Raw genomic sequence first — 13,897 nt, forward strand, 5'->3', positions numbered from 1 at the left:
GCACACATGCTAATACGTGAGTGTCTCAACTGACCTTCAGCTTTTAATAGGATTGGTTGATGCAGGCGGACTGTTAACCTGAGCCTAATTCCCCACATAAGTAGCTCTAGTTCTGACTTTTTCACAATTAGGCTAATGAATGAACCAAAGTGTGAAAAAAACACGCTGCTCTCCGATCGCTAACGATAATTAGCTGGAGGCATTATGGCGGGCAGACAAGCTAAACTGGGTGAGATATCAAATACACAAAGGTAATCACTTTTAATAACATCACAAACTGCAAAGTTTGTACAAGTTTTCATATAAAAGCTCTAACAGGATTTAAAGGCTGCCCCGTTTTAATTACCCGTTAGCTAATCTGAAGCTGCAGGCTTGGTTACTATCACCGGGTGATTAATTCATTGGTTTAGCTGGTAACCAGAACAGAGTTCACAGAAGAAGAGACGTAGCTCAAACAGGCAAATTAAAAAGGTAAACAAAAATAGATTATCAACAGTCTTAAATCACAACGTTAGCTCCTGAATTATTGCTTCTTTTCTTTCAGCTTGTCTTTGATTCTCTGAGGTTCGTCGTATTGTATCAAGCGCAGGATGTCCTTGTTGTCCATCACTCCCTGGATGAATTCGCCCTCCGTGATTTTATCTGCAAAGGAAACAACATGTCTGTCTCAGATGATTTTCTAACGCTAAAAGCTGCTGCAGAGTGAAATGATTTAATGAAGTGTACCGTTTTCCTTCTTTCCGAAAAATGCCCAGATTTTTTCAGCTCTCTTCTCTGGAGTGTTTTCGTCTTCGGGGAGTTTCGTCTGGTCGTCTGCTGGGATCATGTTGAATATCGACTGCAGGAGAAAACCACAGGACGTTTTCAATCAGTTAATCTGAACTTTGACCTTTAAAAGATCAGGAGATAGTTGCTATTTTCAGCCTCTCAGATACAAGTTGACCCACAGCTTCAATGGTTGAACTGAGACAATAAGCGACCTCAGTACCCTAACAATCTCTTGGATCTCGTTCTTGCTGATGGTTCCATTGCCGTCCACGTCGTACAAGGCGAAGGCCCACTCCAGCTTCTGCAGAGTCTTTCCTCCAGAGGTGAGGTGCAGAGCGACGATGTACTCCTTAAAGTCCAGGGTGCCGTCTGCGTTGGTGTCGAAGCTCCTGAAAACGTGGCGAGCGTACGCTGTGGGGTCGGCGCCCGGGAAGAAGCTGGCGTAGATCCCTTCGAACTGCTCCTTGGTGATCTTCCCGCCGGGACACTCCTTCAGGAAGGACTGGTACCAGGCGCACAGCTCCGCCTCGGAGTACTTGGTGTTGGACTTGAGTTCCTCCAGGAGCTCCTTGGACAAGGCGCTGCTCTTGGTGTTCCCCATCCTGCTGCAGATCTTCCTCCTTTCCTGCGTTTGAGGGCTAAACGTGTGCAGAGCTCAGAGTTTCTCTGCTTGGCTGCCAAATGAGATTATGGTCATCACTATCTAAATCCAGACAGCTGTCCTAAAGAGGATAAACACGTCACAGCGTTATGACACCTTCACTGGGAGACACATTCACACCGCAGTACGAGTCAAACAAACCTGACAAATCCAGATATATATATATTTATACTTTATAATTAAAACATTATTCTGAATTTATTTTCAATTTGAAAAGTTAATTCTGCTTTAACATTTTATTTATAGTCTTATGTTTTAAATTTAAACTCACATTTCCTTTTTTATTGTTTTTCTGGTTTGAATCTGGTCCCATTATCTTGAATGTTTATGTATTTTATTTTCTTCATTTCTTGTTTTATTTTGAAAATCAATAATCATAAAGTTGTCTGCTAATCAAAAACTGCAGATTTTGTCTCAGAAAAATCTATTTCCTCTGTTACTTCGACCCGCCTGCTTGTTCAGTTGCTGCCCTTTCTTCAGCTTTTTGTTTTTGTAGTTTTTTTTTTTTTTTTTTTTTGGTGATTTGGGTCTAAAATCTGCAGGGGATGTTTCATTTCATAACTCCTTATAGAATATAGTCACACTCTGCTTTAATAAGGAGCTTCAATAACTCCAGAAAATAATATCTGCAGTCAGAAAGTTGCTCAGAAATATTTAGCTGCAGAAGCACAAGGAATAAAAATAATAAACGATTAAATTCAATCTGAATATTTTATGATTACTCATCTTTATGATTCATCAAAATACGCTGTCAGGAGAAACTAAAAGTTATTTTATTTCCCTGTATAAAATGTCTTTTTTTGCATTTTTTGACTCGTTATGTATTTGGTTGTATTTGTTTTCTTGCAGATAAAGGAAAATGTTGCTTTTCTTTTTTTGTCTCTTCTCATTCCTGAAACTGGTTCATCATCTAAACTTTACATCTGATCCTGAAATTAGCCACAGCCGGGTGAAATAAAGACGCATGCTTAGAAAACCAAATGTTTCTGTGCTGCTGGGAGGTGAGATGGTTTTCTGAGTCGGACCTGCAGTTTGATCCTGGGGCAGGATGTCAGCGGCGCAGAGAGGTTCTGACCCAAAGCAGCCGAGGTCGGCCTGCAGCCCCGCTCGGCGTCCGCCGCTCGCCCACAATGTGATGAGATTATCCACGTCTCCATTGTAATAATCTGGGGCCAGATTGCAAAGCCATCTGCTGCAGCGGCACCAAAACCGCAGCAAGTGGAGGCAATTAAAGAACCAAGAAAACTGAAGAACATTAAAGAATTCTGGACGAGGATGAGAGATTACGGTCAGACTGAAAGATTTGGAATAAAGTCTCAAATGATTTACAGAGGAAAACATGAAGGAGGAACATTCAGGGCTATTTATTAAATGATATGACCCAGTTTACCAATATTCTGCTCATAATGCCTCCAGCCTTATTGGAAGCATTTTTAAAACCTTGCCAAATCCCTAAAATAAATGAATCTTTTATTCCATCAGAATAATGACGGCCTGAAGGATCCAACTCTTTATTAATTTCATCACTAATAATTATTGACACTTTTGTTCTATAATGTGGAATTAGAGCCAGAACCTCCTGGAGTTTAAATTAAAAAAAGGAAAGACAAGCAAACATGCTGACCATGTACCTGAGAGGTCAGTTCAGTTCGGTTCAGTTCGGTTTGGTTCGGTTCGGTTCAGTTCAGTTCAGTTCGGCTCGGTTCAGTTCAGTTCGGCTCAGTTCGGTTCAGTTCAGTTCAGTTCAGTTCAGTTCGGCTCAGTTCGGTTCGGTTCAGTTCAGTTCGGCTCGGTTCGGTTCAGTTCAGTTCAGTTCAGCTCGGCTCGGTTCAGTTCAGTTCAGTTCAGTTCAGTTCGGCTCGGTTCAGTTCAGTTCGGCTCAGTTCGGTTCAGTTCAGTTCAGTTCAGTTCGGCTCAGTTCGGTTCGGTTCAGTTCAGTTCGGCTCGGTTCGGTTCAGTTCAGTTCAGCTCGGCTCGGTTCAGTTCAGTTCAGTTCAGTTCGGCTCAGTTCGGTTCGGTTCAGTTCGGTTCAGTTCGGCTCGGTTCAGTTCGGTTCGGTTCGGTTCAGTTCAGCTCGGTTCGGTTCAGTTCAGTTCGGCTCGGTTCAGTTCAGTTCAGTTCAGCTCGGTTCAGTTCAGTTCAGCTCGGTTCGGTTCGGTTCAGTTCAGCTCGGTTCGGTTCGGTTCGGTTCAGTTCAGTTCAGCTCGGTTCGGTTCAGTTCGGTTCGGTTCGGTTCAGTTCAGCTCGGTTCGGTTCAGTTCAGTTCAGTTCAGTTCAGCTCGGCTCGGTTCAGTTCAGTTCAGTTCAGTTCAGCTCGGTTCGGTTCAGTTCAGTTCAGTTCGGCTCAGTTCGGTTCAGTTCAGTTCGGCTCAGTTCGGTTCAGTTCAGTTCAGTTCAGTTCGGCTCAGTTCGGTTCGGTTCAGTTCAGTTCGGCTCGGTTCGGTTCAGTTCAGTTCAGCTCGGCTCGGTTCAGTTCAGTTCAGTTCGGCTCAGTTCGGTTCGGTTCAGTTCGGTTCAGTTCGGCTCGGTTCAGTTCGGTTCGGTTCGGTTCGGTTCAGTTCAGCTCGGTTCGGTTCAGTTCAGTTCGGCTCGGTTCAGTTCAGTTCAGCTCGGTTCAGTTCAGTTCAGCTCGGTTCGGTTCGGTTCAGTTCAGCTCGGTTCGGTTCGGTTCGGTTCAGTTCAGTTCAGCTCGGTTCGGTTCAGTTCGGTTCGGTTCGGTTCAGTTCAGCTCGGTTCGGTTCAGTTCAGTTCAGTTCAGTTCAGTTCAGCTCGGCTCGGTTCAGTTCAGTTCAGTTCAGTTCAGCTCGGTTCGGTTCAGTTCAGTTCAGTTCGGCTCAGTTCGGTTCGGTTCAGTTCGGTTCGGTTCAGTTCGGCTCGGTTCAGTTCAGCTCGGTTCAGTTCAGTTCGGCTCGGTTCGGTTCAGTTCAGCTCGGTTCGGTTCGGTTCGGTTCAGTTCAGTTCGGCTCAGTTCAGTTGACAGCCTGTCGAGTCGCACAAAGAGATAATAAAATAAAAGAACAGAATAAAGGGTAAAATATTGTACAACTGCAAATATTAACATAAATGTTGTGCAGTTTTTAAAATGAATAAACTCCGGTCCGAATGAATGTGTAGCTGAGTATCGTTTTTAATTTTCTGATTTCTGAGATGAACTTCATGTCTGCTGCATAAAACTGATTATCTCATCAGGATCAGTTACTGTAAAGCAAATAAAGATTATTTTAATCTTTATCTTTTTTGACATACTATTTTTAATAAAACGTATATAAAAATGAGAATTATGCTTTTTTATACGTATATAGTGAGATATTTGTTTCACTTCTGATCTGAAACATTTTGTTTCTAATTATTTTAAATCTAATCTCTGGATGTGATGTCAGCATCCTGCCTTTCTGTTTAAGTTTTTATTTTTATCACCTGTTTTCATGACTGTTTTTGTTTTCCTGTTTATTCGCATTAATCTTGGCATTTTAGTTTCTTCTTTGTGTTCATTCATCTATTATGATTCTGCTTGTTTCCTGAGATTATTGTTTCTTTTTGTGTAGTATTTCCGTTAATCTGAGATTATGTTTTGTGATTTTCCTTCAGCTGCTTCCACTTCTCCTGGATTAGCTCCTCTGGTCTCTTGTCTTTTAATCTCGATTATTTTCTAGATTTTCTCTGGTTCCTCCAGTTGCTGTTCTGTGTTTTATGGATTTTGTATTATTTTTTGTTGACATCTTATTCTTTCTTCAGCTTTTGTTAATAAATTATTTTATGGCTCTCCACACCTGCTCCTACAAAATCATTCCAGGAAAAGCGAAGCCGTTGTTTAATCTGTAAATATCATGAATCATTTTACATAATGATTCAGTTTAGACATGGAGCATCGATTACCAAAAGGTAAAATGTTTCATCCAGTGGTTGCATCTGTCAGGTAGTTTGATTATGCAACAAGCGGCCGGCTTACTGCCTCATCACATGCTGGACTCACTCATCCTGTGTTTCTATCCTTTATGACATGGCTGCAGAGGGTCGGAATAATCTCTTTATTTTCAGGCGAACTGCTCAGATGCAGAGAGAGAGTCGGACTGTCTTCTGCTCCTGTTTTCAGAAATGAAAACACAAAGATGAGTTTGGAACAAATGAATTATCGTGGAGTTCAGCCCGAAATGTCTGCAGGTTTCAGGATGAAGTTACAGACAAATATGAATCAGAATGATTGAAAAATGTATTAAGTTTATTTAAATGATTACTGCTGTCATCAGTTTTATTGTTACTATTTAATGAAGTTAAAGTTTTTGCTGCATTTTGGTTTATTGATATAAGTGTTAAAATGATTGATGCTCATTATGCATCTTATCAGTCAGACACAGAAAATGTTAATGAAGAAAGAAAGACTGTTGTAACCAAGGTAATTACTGGGCGAAGCCACTAAGTAAGACAGGATGCTGTAAGAAAATGTTTATGCTTCTTTGTTCTGCTATTTTACTGAGTTTAATAAAGTCAAACTCACTGAAGGATTTTAGTGACAGTTTGTTAGAAACGACCCGGCCGTCGATCAGGAGGGAAATCCACTAAATGTCATTTTTAAACAAGATGGCCGATCACAGAATGCTGCATCCATGCAAATTATCGGGAAGTTAAGTGGAAGGAAAAAGTGTGCTAGAACCAGAGATGTGTCCTTGAGAAGGGTTAGGACATTATTTTATCTTATGTAGTTTTTTGACTTCTTTTTCAGGTTTTTAAAAACAAGAAAAGTCAATCAGAGAAAACATACAAAACCAAGAATAAAATAATTAGTTTACTTTCAGTTTAAAAAGGAGAAGGAAGAAGTGAACATTATTCAATCCTGCCCCTTATCTCAGTTTAATGAAACATGTTATCTACTGACTCAAAAATGATCCAAAAATTGTAATAAAACCATTATAATAATCATGTATCTGCTCAATAAAAGAGCCAACAAATAAATTACATTGAATAGAAAAATGGTTTCAAACTGACTCAGAACAAGACAAGAAAATCTACGGATCAAAATAATGGAGTTAATGACAATCATGGATAACAACCAGACGTCAGAATAATTACCAACTCTTCATCGTTTTAAAGCTAAAGTCTAATAATTTTCTCATGTTAAACTTTCTGACATCAACAGTTTCCAGGCAGAGATGAAGGTTTGGCTCTGCAGCAACAAACAAACTGATTCTATTGTCTTTTCCATTGAATCAGTTTAACTTTTCAACAGTCGGGACGCGATTAGAAAGAGATTTACCCTCCACACACTGTAAACACACACACACACACACACACACACACACACACACACACACACACACACACACACACACACACACACACACACACACACACACACATATTCTGGATGGATTTTCATAAGAGACTGCCCACATTATGTCACTGGTCAAAGTTAAACCGGCTCTTGATCTGCTGCCTCTGGCTGCAATCGGTTTGAAATGCTGGGAGAACGGAAGCAGCCAGAGCCTTGCTGTGGATTATAATCTGAGCTCAAAGGAAGTTTGGAGCATAATTTGCCCTTTGTAATGGAGAATACTGCATGATGAGATCTGCTGGAGGGGAGGAGCCACGGGTTTGATTTGAAGCTGAAGAGGCTGAGAGTTTAAATGGTCAGAGACAGAAAATGGGTTTGTGTCGTTCCTGTGGAGCCGAGGTGAAGAGATGCAGAACAAGCAGCGAGCTGGCAGAGGGACGCTCTGCTTTCTCACCCAAGGAGCCCCAAACGCAACAAGATTATGAAGATTTGACATCTCTGCTGGGAAGCAAAACACTGTGGCTACATATTGAAAGCCAGGATTAGTCGCCTTTTCATTTCATCTCTCTGGCCTGGCCTGGACCATGAGGCTGGAGCGCGGCCGGCGAGCTTCCCTGGCAATCACTCTCAACTTTGTGGCTTTGGCTTTCGCCGTGTCGGCGGTGACCACCAGCTACTGGTGCGAGGGGACCAGGAAGGTGGCCAAGCCCTTCTGCTCCGGGCCGCCGGTCCAGATGAAGCAGATGTACTGCATCCGCTTCAACAGCACCAACCTCAACGACAGCCGGCAGGTGCAGTACATCTTCGAGACGGGAGAGGAGAAGTTCATCCTCAGGAAGTTCCACACCGGGATATTTTACTCCTGTGAGCAGGCTGTGGATATGAACGGTAAGATGATGCTGCAGCGGTAAGATGATGCTGCAGGCTGTGGATATGAACGGTAAGATGATGCTGCAGCGGTAAGATGATGCTGCAGGCTGTGGATATGAACGGTAAGATGATGCTGCAGCGGTAAGATGATGCTGCAGGCTGCAGCATAATAATCCATAACATACGTCATACGTCGGTGCTGAAGCACTGTAAGTTATTCATTAATCACTGACAGGTTGATGTGTCCTGTCATTCTGGTAAAGAAATCTTTTAATATGCTATGGATTACTTTGCTTCCTCTCTCAGCTCCAGCTGCCCTTTGACCCGTTTCATAGCTGCTCGCTGCGTTAGCTGCCATTACAAACATCCCTGCTGGGCTGTAAGCAACCTTCAGCTCTGCTCCTGTTTGGGTCATAAAGTACTAATCAAACCAGTGACTGCTAAAGAATGAGCAATATTCCAAACTCAATGAACAAAAATACGGAGAAAAATGAAATGGCCAGAAAGGATTGCTTCAAAGTTCATGAACTGATGGAATCGACTGCTGTCTGTTGCTGCAAGAGAGCATTGCTGCAAAGTTAGCTAACCAGTACAATCAATTGCTTTCTACTGCAACATGCTAGTTTAAGAGAAGGCATTGCTGCAAACACACTGATGGTTCAGTGAGGTCAGCTGCTAAAATGTCACCACATGTGAGCTTTGGGAGATTGCTGCGGTTTTAATGACTTGATGTTCACAAAGGCCTCATGTTCAGCGGAGGGATTGCTGCAAAGTTTGCTGCTAAGTCAGTCAATTGTTGCAAAATCAAATGTTTTCTTAGATCAGAAACTATTTTTATTGATGATCATAAACTAAATTTGACTGCATTGATTTATAGAACTGGTTTGGGAACTGATTGGTTCTCTGTGGATCTGATTTGACTCTGTTTTATAACCAGATTGGATTTAACAGCATCTTGTTTCCATCTGTATTAAAATGCAACTTAAAAATCAAAACTGCAGCTGAATCATTTTATTTGAACCAGTTACAGACAAAGATTTGTATCTTTTTTTTCTGTCTACGTCTCACAAATGTGGGAATATTTAGAAAACTGACTTTAGCTGTGAGTTTGTTCTACAGCTGCTTTATTAAACAGCTGCAGCAAATTATTTAAAGCCAATACTTTATTTATTATATTTGCTTTACTTTACTTGTAGTTGATTTGGCACTGAAGAAAGGACAGATCATAAAATGAGCGCAGGATTAAAAACAACAGCAGGTAGAAAAACCACAAAGTTTTATTTCTCCACTTAAAGCCAAATCTCTTCAAGCTGTAAATAAAGTCAAATTTCTGCTGAATCAGATTTTCTCCAGGAAACCATTCACACAGATAAAAAGACACAGAAAATGTTTTTACAGTAAATGAATTAATTAATATACCAGAACGTATTAAAGGAAAACGGAAATATATTTGAGCAAGAAGGAATTTAATATTGTTGATGATGAAATTGAGTTTTGATGTTCAAACTAAACACCATCAGTTGTTTCTGGTTGGTTCGAGCTTCTTTAGGGTAAAACATGCCAAACACAAAATATATAAAAAATATTAAATATACAAAATATGCGTAGTAGGAAGTAATGATTTATCAGACAAGTGAAAAAAAAATAAATAAAAGTTTGTTCAGATTTGCTAATCGACGTCAGAGAAGAGGATAAGTACTGGAAATGAGATTTAAAATTAAACCTCTGTGTGAGTTTGACCTTTCACCTCTGGTTCACCGGCAGACAAACAGTTGGACGTTTAGCCTGACCGGCGCCAGCAGCAGAACTATTTCTGTCATCAGTTACTTCAGAACCTGTCCAGGACCTCAGAGCTGCTTCAGGATTTTTCACTTTTCCATGCAGCCAAACAGAAACGACATTCAGTCAACTTTAGTTTCTGTTTTTCTTCTTTTATTCCCAGTTTTGGGGAAATAAAAGAATCATTCATTTTTCATAAAGCACCTGATTGGTTTTCAAAGCTTTTCTCCATTTTATTAAAGAAAAATATGTAAAAGTTGCTTCTGTACAGATTTTCTTAGAATTACATTTATGAAAAACTTATATCATTTTTTAAAAGAAATTTTAGACATGATTTAGTATTAAATTGAGTATAAACATATTATTAAAACATGATACGTTTAAATATATAAAACATTGTATGTTATATTCATTATCTGTGTCTGAAAGTTTGAGTTTTTTATGTTTTTATTCTTTTATTTGACAGGATTTGATTGTCGAAGTTTTGCTGAGATTGCTCCTGAACATCAAAGAGGTTGGTAAATTTATGATTTAAAAGTTTATTTTTCTTTGCAACCATTTAATAATTTGCCTGTATTTGGGTTTATTGTCAGGAAAAAAAGACATTTCTTTGTTAGAATAAAACTTACCCAACACTTCCTGTGACCCAGACAGAGACCAAACGGCCTATTTAAAGTTCAGCCTCACTGACTGCTGTTTGCTGGAGTAGGGGGTTCAAAGTGAGGCCAGTGGGCCGTCTGGTGCTCTTCAAATGATTGTCTGGTCCTCGACAGCAATTAATGCAAAATTGGATTTTTTAATGTTTATTTCATTCTTTATTTGTAAATATTTTTTACCCAAAAGCAACTTTTGGTGAATTTATTCTTAAAACTTGTTTTCAAATAAAAAATAACCCATATCTCTGTTGTAAACAGAAAACTTTTCTGGGCCAGCAACATATAAAACTTGTTGACCCAAACAGTGTGTGAAAACCTTTCAACAGTTTTTAGGTTTCAAATATTCAATAATTTACATATTTCCAGATCCCATCGCTACAAAAATCAATCATTTGTTTTCATTAAAAACTCAAGTTTATTGTTGAAATGATGAGAAAATAAATGATTTCACTATGAAATTATAGTGTTAGAAAAAGAAGCTTCATGTGTCGCATGACGACCTTCAGCTTTAGGACTTTACATGAATAAAGTTTGGACACCTGTGATGTGATGAGACATTTCCATAAAAGCAGCAAATTTTATGTTTGGAAAAAAAAACTAAATAATGAAACGTAACTTAAAATTATTCACAGAAAATTTGCCTGTTTTCTTGGAAAACAGCGTGGAAAGCTGATGTGCCTACCCACAATGCTCCCTGCTGTCTGTTCATGTGGTTCCAGACACTTCTTCCTTCCACTCAACATTCTGTTAATATGCTTGTGCAGCACAGAGACCAACCAGCAACGCCCTGTCGATGCCTTCCTCATGCAAAGAGTCAGGAATTATTAGAGCAACATTTGATTTTTTAACTGAATTATTTAAATAACTTGAAGCTCCGTTAATTATTTCCTTCAGTTTTATAATAATCAGTTTTTGTCCTGATGCTGATTATTGGAGTGTAAATTGATCCAGGCGTGCTGTGGCTGGCTGTGTGTGGGTGCTGACCTCTGACCTCTGCCCTGTCCAGGCGTGCTGTGGCTGTGTGTGGTTGCAGAGAGCCTGTACCTGGCTCTGCTCTTCGTGGGCGGGGTTCTGATGATTCTGGAGCAGAGCCGCTGCTTCAGCGTCATGAACAAGCTGAAACTCAGTGCCTTCGCCGCCATGTGCACCGCCCTCTCAGGTAACAGCACAACTATGGAGCTACATCAGGCTCAAAAACATCCACATGGCCTACAACAGAGAAATTTGTAAATGTGTTCAATAATGCATAAATGAACATTCATATTAGTTAAACATTTGTTTGGACGTGGATAATCACATTGGTTTCTCAAATTGACACGTTTGAGACTGAACAGGTCGAGACACGGACGGATCAGCCCGACTGCACCTTCAGCGCTCGAGACTTTCTAACTGAACAGGATGAAATGAGATGCTGCGTTGAAGGCAGAAGAAAAGCTGAACATCTCTGACTTGATCCAGTAGCTTTTATTCTCTTACACACATTTTACTGATGTGTATGCGCAGTGTGTTTCTGTCGGTGCAGTTTGAAACGTGTCAATTTGAGAAACATCTGTGCAGCCCTGCAGCGGCGGCGGCTGCAACAGCAGCGATGGCGGCTGCAGCAGCGGCAGCCCTGCAGCAGGGGCGGCGGCTGCAGCAGCAGAGGTGGCGGCTGCAGCGGTGGCGGCTGCAGCAGCGGCAGCCAGGCTGAATGCGCTGAACGCTGCAGTCAAGCATCAGAGCAGCTGACTGATCTGCGGCCATTCGCTGCCTCGGAGGATTTGCTGGTTTGTGGAGTAATCCGATTGGAACCGGGGCAACGGTTTGGGCTGTTCCCAGAGCCGCCCAGAGGACCCCCCTCCCCCCGCCCTGTTGTTCTGTGTTAATCCCAGAAAAAGCTGCTGCAGAGATACTGAGTCAGAACGAGGCGGCTGCGTTCACCTCGCCCCTCTGCTTCATTATTCATGATTTAATGGTTTGGCTAAAAGTTACAAAAATAAATAACATTTAGTTTTAATCTGTCTGTAAATGTGTACGGCTGTTTCTCCTTCCTTCATTCTCTGCCCTAATAGATGCTGAAACCAACTTGAGACTCTAGAAATGAGATTTTAAAAAGTGTCTACACACTGTAAATACTACATCTGGTCTTAACTGCCTTTAAAAACACATGGGAACGTTTTGACCTCTGCTCTGCTCACAGGCCTTTGTGGGATGGTCGCCCACATGATGTTCACCACCATATTCCATCTCTCCGTCTCTATGGGACCTGAAGACTGGAGGCCCAAGACTTGGGACTACAGCTGGTCTTATGCGTAAGAACTTTGTCAATATCTTAAAAGTCCAAACAGAATCTAATTTCATAAAGAAACAAGTTGAGATTCAGTTTTGAGTTGTGAAATGAGATTCAATCAATAACTGAACTTCATAAGAACTAAAAAGCTGCATTGTATTTAAACTGAATAACTGTACAGCCAGTCTGACTCTTCATTTGGCTCTTTGCAGCTTAGCCTGGTGTTCGTTTGGCACCTGCATGGGCTCTGCAGTCACAACCCTGAACAGATACACCAAGACCATCATAGAGTTTAAATACAAGCGGCACAACATCGAGAAGAACCTGCTGATCAAGCAGAAGATGATGGAGCTGGGTCTGCCTGAGCAGGTGTGGAACATGTACCTGACCGCAGCTCCGGCTGACCTGGAGGTTCTGCCAGAACCGCTGGTAAACGGCCACAAGCCTTCCACCGGAGCGCCGTACGTGTTTGAGGAGGTGGAGCATCCACCGGAGCAGCAGGTGGAGGCGTACTGCTGAAGGAGGAGAATATTTACTCTCCCTGCTTCACATCCGATCTGCATCTGCAGAGTTAAAACCACGTTTAGCTTCTGCAACCAAGGCAACATGTTTCTGCTTCAACCTGAGCTGAATCTGCCTTCTTTCATCCAAGATGCATTAAAACTGGAATTAGTGAGAGACGCACTGAGAGGAGCAGTGATCCTGACCGGCCTGATGGATCCGGCTGGATCTGAGAGGAAGCAGGAATCAGTGACTAACTCTGGATCAACCGTTCAGGTGAAACGGCTGGACATGAACTGACCTCAGACTCTTCTGCTTGGTTCCTGCTGCTGTTCTAATTCACATTTGATGATGTGAATAAAAGAAAAGTGTTACATGTGAGTGAAGGATCTTTACAACACCAAACATTCCCCGAGCTTCACAGGGAAAAGTTTGGAAAAGTATTTAGTTTGTTTCACCATTTTAGGTTTGGATAAAAATGTCCTGGTTTTCCAGACTTTACTGCAGGAAGAAAACTACTAATGAATAATTAATGAAGTGACTTACATTTAATCTTGTTCTTTATCTTTGATTCGCCACATCACACCTTAAGTTTAACGTTTAGTTTTTTGTTTGCTGGATGCAGCTCAACATTTTGGACACCAGAGTTCAGCCAAGTGGAAAAATATTAAATATTCATTCAGGTAATGAAAATGTGAATCAATTGTTCTGTGAAGGCAGATTTTTAAAACAATGTGGATTCATCAAACATAACGGCTGGTTCAGTAAAAACATGTATTCAGTCAGAACCAGTTTGATAAGAATCCGATTCAACAAGGTCACAGCAGCTGGTTGTTCTAAAGAACATGTCCCAAGTAGAAACGACACCCTCTGCAGGCGGTGTGCTGCAGGCGGTGTGCTGCAGGCGGTGTGCTGCAGACGGTGTGCTGCAGGCGATGTGCTGCAGGCAGTGTGCTGCAGACGGTGTGCTGCAGACGGTGTGCTGCAGGCGGTGTGCTGCAGGCGGTGCTGCAGGCAGTGTGCTGCAGACGGTGTGCTGCAGGCGATGTGCTGCAGCTGCACAGCGATCTGTGATCCACATTTTGCTGCTGACGTCTCCAATAAGGCTAAAAGCCTCCAGACGA

The 13,897-nt window shown here is 41.5% G+C and overlaps 2 protein-coding genes across 4 annotated transcripts; one reads left to right on the plus strand and one right to left on the minus strand.

The window, feature by feature from the left end:
* Positions 1 to 242: 242 nt before the first annotated feature.
* On the minus strand, positions 243 to 12,691 carry rcvrn (recoverin). 3 transcript variants are annotated; one of them, XM_023348450.1, is made up of 4 exons: positions 12,657 to 12,691; positions 989 to 1,490; positions 727 to 838; positions 243 to 642 (listed from the first exon to the last, which is right to left on the minus strand). In XM_023348450.1, the coding sequence occupies exons 2-4, from the start codon at positions 1,367 to 1,369 to the stop codon at positions 524 to 526; spliced, it is 612 nt and encodes a 203-aa protein (XP_023204218.1). In that variant the 5' UTR covers positions 1,370 to 1,490; positions 12,657 to 12,691; the 3' UTR covers positions 243 to 523. The 3 variants fall into 3 exon arrangements, with proteins under 3 accessions (XP_023204218.1, XP_023204220.1, XP_005815148.1); XM_023348452.1 differs by lacking the exon at positions 12,657 to 12,691 and adding an exon at positions 10,988 to 11,065; XM_005815091.3 differs by lacking the exon at positions 12,657 to 12,691 and having other exon boundaries at positions 989 to 1,657.
* LOC102221962 (germ cell-specific gene 1-like protein) lies at positions 6,778 to 13,711 on the plus strand. The gene is made up of 5 exons (XM_005815093.2): positions 6,778 to 7,586; positions 9,814 to 9,861; positions 11,010 to 11,162; positions 12,183 to 12,294; positions 12,485 to 13,711. The coding sequence occupies exons 1-5, from the start codon at positions 7,283 to 7,285 to the stop codon at positions 12,789 to 12,791; spliced, it is 924 nt and encodes a 307-aa protein (XP_005815150.1). The 5' UTR covers positions 6,778 to 7,282; the 3' UTR covers positions 12,792 to 13,711.
* Positions 13,712 to 13,897: the final 186 nt, after the last annotated feature.

Source organism: Xiphophorus maculatus, chromosome 16 (genome assembly GCF_002775205.1).
Source record: "Xiphophorus maculatus strain JP 163 A chromosome 16, X_maculatus-5.0-male, whole genome shotgun sequence".
Lineage (NCBI taxonomy): Eukaryota > Metazoa > Chordata > Actinopteri > Cyprinodontiformes > Poeciliidae > Xiphophorus > Xiphophorus maculatus.

Coding starts and splice junctions, on each gene's coding strand:
- rcvrn (XM_023348450.1), bottom strand. CDS start 1,369: ATGGGGAACACCAAGAGCAGCGCCTTGTCCAAGGAGCTCCTGGAGGAA. Junction 839..988: donor AGATCCAAGAGATTGTTAGG/GTACTGAGGTCG, acceptor TTTCTCCTGCAG/TCGATATTCAACATGATCCC. Junction 643..726: donor TTTCGGAAAGAAGGAAAACG/GTACACTTCATT, acceptor TTTCCTTTGCAG/ATAAAATCACGGAGGGCGAA.
- LOC102221962 (XM_005815093.2), top strand. CDS start 7,283: ATGAGGCTGGAGCGCGGCCGGCGAGCTTCCCTGGCAATCACTCTCAAC. Junction 7,587..9,813: donor GCAGGCTGTGGATATGAACG/GTAAGATGATGC, acceptor TTTATTTGACAG/GATTTGATTGTCGAAGTTTT. Junction 11,163..12,182: donor CATGTGCACCGCCCTCTCAG/GTAACAGCACAA, acceptor CTCTGCTCACAG/GCCTTTGTGGGATGGTCGCC.